Here is a 10,222-nt window from a genome sequence, read left to right as displayed (position 1 = left end):
CCCCCTGCCCCAAACTCGAAATGAGCTGATCACTCTACAGTCACCCATGGGGTGGGGCTGCGTAAAAGTCACAAATACATCAGCCACAGGTTCCTGAGTTGCAGAATCACTTTGCAGAGCAGTTATCAGAAATAGAGGACTGGAAATCATTATAAAAGGAAAGGAGGAGAATAATTAGAAATAAGAGTCCTCACAAAATGTAAACTACTCAAGAACTAAAATAGCATCTTAAATCACCGGTAAATACTCACTTTGCATTTATACTCCGTAGTTTTAAAACTCAGCAAATAAGAGCTCAATGTCTGGAAACATTTATAACAAGAATTTAAGCAGTTCCATTTATTACAAATAAATTGTTCGCTCCATTTTAAACATTAAAGAAACGATGCCAATCTGCCACCTTCAGCATATTGTCACCAAAAGTCTTTGCTGTTGCCATGTTCAATGTTTGCATTTTTCTTCATCATCTTTCCTCACATGTGGCTTCAGGGGTCTCCCAGATTTCATCATCTACTGCAGGTACTGTAACTAGGTGTGCTTCAGGTAGATTTGCTGTAGAATGCAACTTTGAGCTTCCAGGTGATAAAGGACCTGGGCTCATCCCTTCAGCATTAGCGATCTCCGTAGTATGCATCACATGTTCAGGCGTGTGTGCCTCAAGTCCAGACACCGTGTTACATTCTACAGTTCCGTTTGGACATGGCGTCCCTTCGTGTGAGGCTATTGACAACTTTGGACTCACACCTGCTCCATTTACTTCTGGTTCAAGACCCCAGAACCTGTTTTGTGCAATGTACCGAACACACTGCAGGATTACATTTCTTTCATGGCAGATGTCTCTGGCCAGCAACTGTAACAAAAGAAACAGAAGGATCATTAAAATACGTAGCACTTTCTTTTGTGGTGCCTTATGAGAACTCAAAGCTAACAAAGGATTCAGGAAGCTTTCCAAAGTCTATTATCTCTGGTATTTTCTGAGTCCAGTTCACATTAAGTCCCCTTCAAAATACTTATAGATGACTATGATTACTGTGTCACAAAGGGGAGGAGAAAGAACTCTAATCAAACACGAAGTAATGCAAGATGCAGAATAAAGCCCAATCATTCCCCTACCAATTGCCAAAAGTGAAGAGAGCAGTTCTGGATTACCACACCAATATCTGGATACACTGACAGAAAAAGGAACTGCGCAAACTTTTGTTGCAAATATCTTGACCTCCCCTCAACTGCCACCTCCAACCAAAACTCTTACCGATGTAATGCCCCTTCCTTAAACTGCAAACAGAAAGTCATCAATGTATTAATAAACAATTCACCGAATGAAAAGCGAACAAGAGATGAAGAAATTCTACCCTGGTCTTTGCACAAAGTCTGACCAGTAGTAAGACAGCAATTTGCAAATGAGTGGAAGTGGGAGAACATGGAAGGGAGAATTAGCTAAAAGGCAAAAATCACAACTGAGCTATTGAGGTACTTAAACATATCCTTCATTCTCCTTATTTACTCTTAAACACAGGAGTTTCTGCAGATGTTAGACATCTTGAGCAGCACACAAGGAAACCTTGAGCAAGCCAGGCAGCACCTATGGAGGGAATAAGCCAAGATCCTTCATCAGGACTGGAAAGGAAGGAGACAGAAGCCAGATAAAGGTGGTGGGGACTACAAGCTGGCAGGCGATAGGCGATGCCCGGAGAGGAGGACGGGGGAAGTGGGATGGAATAAGAAGCTGGAAGGGGATGGGCAGAAGAGGTAAAGGACTGAAGACGGAATCTAATAGAAGAGTAGAGCACAGAAAAAGGCCCTTTGGCCCACAACATTGTGACAAACCGACTAAAGAGTAAATTGAAAAAACTAATACTCTGGGCGGTGGACCATGGAAGAAAGGGAAGGAGGAGGAGGAAAACCTGAGGGAGTTGATGCGCAGGTGAGAAGACAAGTGGTAGGAGGGTAACCTGAATGGGGAATGGAAAGGAGGGGGGGTGGGGAAGAAATTACCAGAAGTTGGAGAAATTGATGTTCATGCCATCAGGTTGGAGGCTACTCAGATGGAATGAGGTGTTGGTCCTCCACCTCAAATTTGCTCTCATCATGGCAGTAGAGGAGGCCATGGACAGAGATGTCAGAATGGGAATGGGAAAATCAAATTGAGATGGCCAAGCAATTTGGCAAACCCAAAACAGAAACTGGTAATAACTACAGCAAGCAACTGAAACCCGGTTATAGCACCTCATGGACAGGTACAGTAGAAACAAGAGAAAACTCTCACCATTTCAAGCAGAGTTGGCCGACGTAATAACTTCTGTGGCCAAGATGGCTTTTCCCGCACACCACGGTCCCTTCCTCCACTCCTACCCTTGGGTTTGAAAGAACTGCACAACTTCGAATCCACAACGCCGCTGTCACATCCTTTCGTCTCCTTGTCATCGGTACGTCTTGGTACAGATCCCAGTAACACCTTGCTTTCTTCCACAGCTTTGACACTTTTCTGGAGCGGTATTTCTAACAGGGATATTAGAAATATTGACATTGTTCTGCTCTGATCAAATGATTACCACAACACATCAATAAGGTTCAGAGTCTGATCTACAGCATGTACGCAGGACCCCTGTATACGGAATCTCTGCATTCAGTAACACTACTCCCATTCTATTCCCTCCACAGACCGTCCCTAAACTACAGGCAATTTAACCCATCAACCGATGTGAAAGAAAAGACAAACAAATGGAATTAGGCCATTTGGCCCATCAAATCTGTTCCATCATTCTATGGCAGATTTTTGAATCAGAATTAACATCACCAACATGTGATGCAAAATTTGTTAACTTAGCAACAGCAGCTCAACGCAATACCCCTCTCAACCCCAGTCTCCTGCCCTCTCAATGTAACTCCTGACACCTTTATAACACAAGAACCTATCAACCTCCATTTTAAATGTACCCATTGACTTGACCTCAGCAGCCATCCATGGGAATTAATTCTGCAGAATCACCAGCCACTGCCTGAATAAATTATTCCTCATCTCTTTTTCTAAATGGATGTCCTTCTATTCTGAGGCTGTGCCCCCTGATCCTAGACTCCCCCTACTATAGCAAACATCTTCTCTGGGTCCACTATCTAGGGCTTTCAACAGTTGATAGGTTTCAATGCGATTCCCACCCCCACCCTCAAGTCCAATGAGCACAGGCTCAGAGTCAAACGCTCTTCATACATGAACTCTTTCATTCCCATGAATCTCCGCAGACCATCTCTGACACCAGCACATGCTTTCATAGAGAAGGGGCCCAGAACTGCTCACTATACTCCAAGTGCAGTCTGAAACGAAGGAAACAGGGAGAACATGCAAACAACACGCCAGTTCGAACCTGGGCGGTTGGAGTCTCTACTGGCTATAGCACTACTGATCCCAACTGCAGCTAACTCATCTTCATTCCTCCGCACACAAGTCCTAAATATTTCATTCTAATGGTACAAGGAATAATTGCCATTTAAATTGAGAAAATATAAAGTTTTTATATTACTGAAAAGTCATGCAGGAATGAGTGTGTTGTCGCCCATTCTTCCTCGGGTTTTTGTGCAGGGTGGGGGATTTGGGGGTCAATGTTTTTGTTGTATTTTATGCATGAAAGGGTTTGGAGCTGATATTTATGTTGCCTTTTATGTGTAGGGAGGGGGTCTGGGGGCCAATGTTCTTGTTATATTTTGTGTGGGGGGGGTAGATGATCATGTTCTGATTTTTTTTGAGTGGGGTGGGTTAGGGTTGTTGTTTCTCTTCGAACAGACTTCCATGGTTTTCTTTGTTTCGTTGCTGTCTGGAGAAGAATAATCTCAGAGTTGTGTACGTACTTAGATATAAATGGATCTATGAACCTTTGAGAACAGCAATAGGCATCAACATTGCACGGATATTCCAAAGATTGAAGTATCCACTGCAATCAAAGGCACTTTGACACTGAAGTGCCAGATTTCTGATACATCATATCCTGCCTAGCAGCCCTCAGAGGGGCCTTTGCTTTCCTTGTGTTGATTACAATTATGTACCAGTTTTAAAATCCCAATCATCATCAGACACCGAGCTTCAGTCATTCTTTGGACAGGGCAAGCTGCAATTCTACACAGGCAGGTCGAGCTTCATAACAGCTTGACCATGTATAGCTCCCAAAAAAAAAAAAGGAAATCTCAAGAGGAAAGCATACAAGATGAAGAGATACTCAACTGAATTGTTATTTATATTGGTCAAAGAATTACTGAATTAAAGTAACAGTTTTAGGACTCAAGAAACAGGAGCAGGCATTCAATAAGATCATGGCTAATCTGGCCATGGACTCATTTCCACCTACCTGCCTTTTCCCCATAACCCTCAATTCTCCTACTACACAAATATATTCTTAAATATATTTACTGAGATATCTTCCACTGATTCATCGGGCAGAGAATTCCAGATTCACCACTCTTTGAGAAAAGCAGTTCCTCCTCACCTCCGTCCTAAATCTACTCCCCCGAATCTTGAGGCCACGTCCCCTAGTTCCAGTCTCACCTACCAGTGAAAACAACTTTCCTGCCTCTATCTTATCTATCCCCTTCATCATTTTATATGTTTCTATAAGATCTCCTCTCATTCTTTGAATTCCAGTGAGTACAGTCCCAGGTGACTCGATCTCTCCTCATAGTCTAACTCCCTCATCTCTGGAATCAACCCAGTGAACCTCCTCCGCATCACCTCCAAAGCCAATATATCCTTCCTCAAGTAAGGAGACCAGAACTGCACACAGTTCTCCAGGCGTGGCCTCACCAGTACCCTGTACAGTCGCAGCATAACCTCCCTGCTCTTAAATTCAATTCCTCTAGCAATGGAGATCCACGTTCCATTTGCCTTCTTGATAGCCTGCTGCACCTACAAACCAACCTTTTGTGATTCATGCACAAACCATGGAACACAGACGACAGCCAGACCAAATGTAGACCAGAGGAGAAAGAACACTGTTAATCTAGTTTAACACTAATTATAGAAATAGGATTCCAAAGGAAATTAAAATTTGAGGAACTGTCAGTTTCACCTAGTTCCAAATCTTCCATTTTAACATAATGCAAGGACAGATCTAAAACTGAAGACTGGAATTTTCCTCAATAGGAAATTAAGTTGCAACGTCCCCGAGTTTACCTTCTGGCTCCTGGTCACTGCCACTGTCCGACGAGCTGCTGTAATTGGCCATCAGTGCACTCAGGCCTGACGTTATCTGGCTTGGCACGACGACAATTTCCGCTCGCTCACCATCAGCTTGGCTCTCATCCTTGTCAGACTCTGTAAGGCAGAACACAAAACTTTACATCTCGTTTGAGTTTCAGTCAAAGTCCAACACTCGGCAGAGACCGTTCCCTCAGCAGGGAGTGCACAAACTCCCTGCATAGTCGATCCAGTCAGCCTGGCAATGAGCTCTTCATCACACAAGCCCAAATGGACCAGGTATTTTTCCTTCGTAGGCACATCCTTTCTGATTGGAAAACATTGTTGATCCTCACTCAGTCGGATATGGCAGGATCGTCAGGAATGCCTCGACCCTCCCCTCACCTCATGAAGGGAGGTGAAGCAACAGCTAGTCGCTATCTAAAGGGAAGATGGAACGAGAAGGAATTCCAGATTTAACTGGCAATCCTCTCAAGAGCTGAAACGTGTTGGGCAATTTCACAGTGGGGCCTCTGCTAGTTAAATAACACCAAGGAAATAGGTCAATTTGTCGCCATCTACCCAATGAAGTTCACAATAAAGGAGCGACACCGCCACAACCCTCATGCTCCCGACCGTTATTACCGGTTAGCAGAGCAGGGCACACATTTGGAAAGGTAATAAAACACAGAAATTAGCACCCCAATGACTTTGAAATATCCGGACTCTGCACAATCGGATGCAATTGCTTCAACGGACAAATTGAGTGATAAATCCGCTCAGAACACATGACCAATTGGGTTAATAATGGCTTGCAACAACCCTATCTAAATGATCTCAGGCAGTAGCTGAAATTTTTTTTACTAAAGCTAACTTAACCTGACTGCTCAGAAATCAAATGGACGAAAATGTCTGGGCCCACCTTTATATTCTGTACAAGCCTCCTACCTGACTTTATCACATCAACAGCCACAAGTAAAAGGCACTATAAACTTTAAAGGGAGGAAAGACGAACTGTTGGAACTGCGCAACACGTACATCAAATTGGTATGTCATGCGTATGACTGTGGCTTGGTTCGGAGAAACGCTGTCTCGTTTCAATATACGTTATATACATGTATATAGTTAAATAACAATAAACCTGACTCAAACCGAATGGCAATACCGCTCGATTCTGCAGTCTTCATTTGAAGTTATGTTAAACCATAGAGCACCCAGAATAGTAACTTGCCCATTTCATTGTAGTTATTTTTTAAAATATACTTGATAAGTGAATGGATAAACATTTAATATTGGTGCAGATAATGGCAATATCATTTTAAAATTCCTTATAGGAATACCCGAGTATAACAGCTTGTATTTTTAGCTAAATAAAATTGCAGGGACATCCAATTTAACTGCTAAGCCCTATTCTGGTCATGAGGGAGTTTCACTAATCCTCCACTATTCACGTTTTCAGGACATTCAATAATACTTCAGTTTCGCTCGAAAAGTAATTTGCTTACGGGCAGCAAACACGTCAGCCAATTCGAAACCAGCAATATTCAGCAAGCAGCAAATGACAGGTCAGTTTGGTGGCTGGGAATGACAGTTCCGTCACCTCACACCCACACTCATGTATTTCAATGCTCTTGCGACTTCCCTCTCATTCTTCATGGTTAGTAATCAACATCCTGCCTCCAACATCTATAGAACACACCACACTACAGGATCAGGTCCACCGGCCCAATGTGGTGCCAAACCAGCTAAAACGTAAATCAAAAACACTCAAACACTAATCCCTGCCACCTACACAATGTCCACATCCCTCCATCTTCCTCACATCCATGTGCCTACCCAAACATCTCTTGAGAGCCTCCGATGTATTTGCCTGTACCACCAAACCAGGCAGCGCATTCCAGACATCCACCACTCTGAGTAAAAAAACCTACCCCTCACATTCCCTTTGAACTTACCCCCTCTCACCTTCAATGCATGCCTTCTAGTACTAGACATTTCTACCCTGGGAAACAGATACTCCCTGTGCACTCTATCTATGCCTCTCAATCTTGTAAAGCTTCATCAGATCTTCCCTCAGCCTCTACCAGTCTAGAGAAAACCACCCAAGTTTATTGAGCCTCTTGTGATAGCACGTACCCTCTAAACCAGACAGCATCCTGGTGAACCTCTTCTGCACCCTCTCCAAAGCCTCAACACCCCTCCTACAAGTGGGGAGACCAGAATTGTACACAATACTCCAGATGTGGCCTATCCAGAGCTTTATAAAATTGCAACAGAATCACCTAACTTTTGAACTCATTACCTTGACTAATAAAAGTAAGCATTCCTCAAGTCTTCTTAACCTCCTTATCACCCTGCGTAGCCACTTTCAGGGAGCTATGAACTTGGATCCCAAGATCTCTCTGCTCAGCAACACTGTTGAGGATCTTGCCCTGAACAGTGTACTGTCTCCTTGTATTTGCCCTACCGAGGTGCAACACCTCACATTTATCTGGGTTAAACTCCATCTGCCATTTCTCTGCCCATATCCGTAACTGATCTATATCATGCTGCTTATATCCCAACTAATATCTACTTCTATTTAACTAAACATCCTTTTACTCATTTACATTGTGCTAACTTTTTCCAAAATAAACACATTTCCCTCCAGTAGGATATGCATGCAGTCTTTGTGGAGTTTATGTTGTTTCAAGTGAGGGCAGACTGCTTCTGAACAGCTGCCATCATGACTGCATACACACAAATCCCTTACTGCTTTTTACTCTCCGTCCCACATTGGCAAGTCACTTCAGCATTAAACTTGTAATAGTTGAATTGTAGTTGCATCTGGGATTTGAAGCCAAGCCCCTGTAGTGACAACCAGTGTTCCAGATGTTAATGATTAACTGAAGTAGAGTCAGTCAAGAGGTGAAAATCAGCCGGGTCTAGAACAGCAACTTAGAAGGCAGATGAAAAATTTAAAAGATCTCTGCCGTGGTAGTGAGAAGCTCTGCTCCGGGCAATATCTATCCTCCAAACAGTAAAAAGAAAAATTATAGTGTGAAAATTGTTGCTGCTGGCTTTTGAGGAATTTTCTGTGTAGTGTTTGTATACAATAATCACTGGTTGTTAAGCAGCTTTGGATGTCCTGGTGTTATGAAAGATGTTACATAATGCATTTTGCCCCCCCCCCCCATTGAGAAAGCTCCATAATCATGGGTGATACACACCTGCATCATTCTGTACCAGTATGCCGAGGGGGTCCACATCTTTTTCACGAGCTGTGTTTTGTTCCGTGTTCCCCGGTTCTTTACTGCTTGTTCCATCGTTTTGTGTGGAACCAGTCTCTTCCATTGCAATTTGTCCTTCCTGTTCACTGAAGTGTGTTCCATTGAAGCAACCTCCATTTCGGTCTTTAAACATACCACACATTTTTTTCTGGGTCCTATTATGAGATCTTTTCCATCCTCCCTTCATTTTGCTGAAAAATAGGAATTACTAAAATTGAGCTTTAATCCTAATCAGCAAGAGCAAAACTAAAAAGCATGTATCAAGCAAGTACATCAAACTTAAATTCCTATTGCCATGCTATACGCACAATTGGATGGGGAGAACACAAGTCTACAAGATACAGTTGCAGAATCTCAGTTCTATAAGCACATCCCTTTACCCTGAGGCTGTACCCTCAGATCCTCGACTCTACTACTAGTGGAAACATCCTCTCCATGTCCACTCTGTTCCAATCTTGCAGTAATCAGTAGGTTTAGAATGATATCGCTCACCTTTCTGAACTCCATCAAGACAGACCTGGAGCCAAACACTCCTCACACATTAAGCCTTTTAATTTCCAAAATCATTTTTGTAAACTCTTCTAGACTCTCTCCTGGGCTGGTACATCTTTCCTTACACACAATATTCCAAATGAAGTCTGAAAAACACATTATAAAACCTCAAGCATCACAACTTTGCTTTTATATTCTAGAAATGAATGCCAACATTGCCACTAACTCAACTTGCAAGTTAACCTCAAGGGAATCCAGCACCAGCACTCCCGAGACCCTCTGCACCTCCAATTTCTGAAAAGTCCTTTGAGAGACTCACTGATATTGCAACATTACCTATCACTGCATCTATCTTCATCTTATCTGCAAACTTGGCCGCTTTGCCATCAGTTCCTTCATCCAGATTATTAATGTACAAAATGAAACATTGTGGTCCAGCACTGAACCCTGCAGAACTAGACACGGGCAGCCATACCAACTCCTTTATTCCCACTCTCTGACTGGGAATGTAATTACTCAGGCGAATGCATGTGTGAATCTGCTTCTCCGCTCTGTAGGTAACAAGAAATCCCTGCAGGAGAACTTAGAGCAGCACTCACATGTACAATAAAGCAATGACTATCTGATTGCAGAGATCCTCCTGGCTCCTGCAGGATCTGCCTTTCCAGGCTATGTTTCCCCACACTTCCTTTACTCTTAACTGGTTCACTAGAAATTTGTAATACTACTGCGTAAAATCTAAAAAGGTGAATTAAAAATGTCTTAGTGTATTATCTGCAGGTCAGAAACCACATTCTCCAGGGAGCTGGATTATCAAGAGTTTCATTAGACATGAATCAATGGCTTCTGTTACCAAGAACGTATTTATTAAAAACCAGCTCTCATGCCTTATTGGAATACCCTATCCACGAAGTGCAAGATTTTATTATTATTATGAATACAACCACATTATGAATAACTATCAACTGTTTCTTCAAAGCTGTAGTGCTAAAAACTGCAGTAGTTACTGCTCCCTAACAGCATCATGACAGCAGCGTTCCCAGATGGACTACAGTGGCACAAAGCACCCACTGACCTCCTGCATCCCGTGGAATAAATGCTTGCAAGGGACACAGACAAAATAGAACATACACCCACTCCATTAAAATATCTACTTCTTAATCACTCAAATTCATATCAACTTGGCTGTACCTTTCTTTGAACTCAACAGCCAAAACCTGTGGCCATTTACTGTGAAACAACACCTAATAGATCCCACACTTCAAAGTTCACGTATTTATGCGTCTCCATATACGTACAA

At 42.7% G+C, this 10,222-nt stretch overlaps 1 protein-coding gene across 2 annotated transcripts in view; it reads right to left on the bottom strand.

Annotated features, from left to right (window-relative positions):
* Positions 1-324: 324 nt before the first annotated feature.
* nufip1 (nuclear FMR1 interacting protein 1) overlaps positions 325-10,222 on the bottom strand; it is a 38,385-nt gene continuing 28,487 nt past the window's right edge. For both annotated transcript variants that reach the window (XM_073045978.1, XM_073045979.1), the window contains 4 exons: positions 8,371-8,621; positions 5,159-5,299; positions 2,267-2,499; positions 325-850 (listed from right to left, as the gene is read on the bottom strand). In XM_073045978.1, coding sequence (XP_072902079.1) covers positions 464-850; positions 2,267-2,499; positions 5,159-5,299; positions 8,371-8,621 — 1,012 coding nt within the window. In that variant the 3' untranslated portion in view covers positions 325-463. The remainder of the gene's footprint in view (positions 851-2,266; positions 2,500-5,158; positions 5,300-8,370; positions 8,622-10,222) is intronic.

This window comes from Hemitrygon akajei, chromosome 5, assembly GCF_048418815.1.
Source record: "Hemitrygon akajei chromosome 5, sHemAka1.3, whole genome shotgun sequence".
Lineage (NCBI taxonomy): Eukaryota > Metazoa > Chordata > Chondrichthyes > Myliobatiformes > Dasyatidae > Hemitrygon > Hemitrygon akajei.
This window is presented reverse-complemented; position numbering and strand designations above follow the sequence as displayed.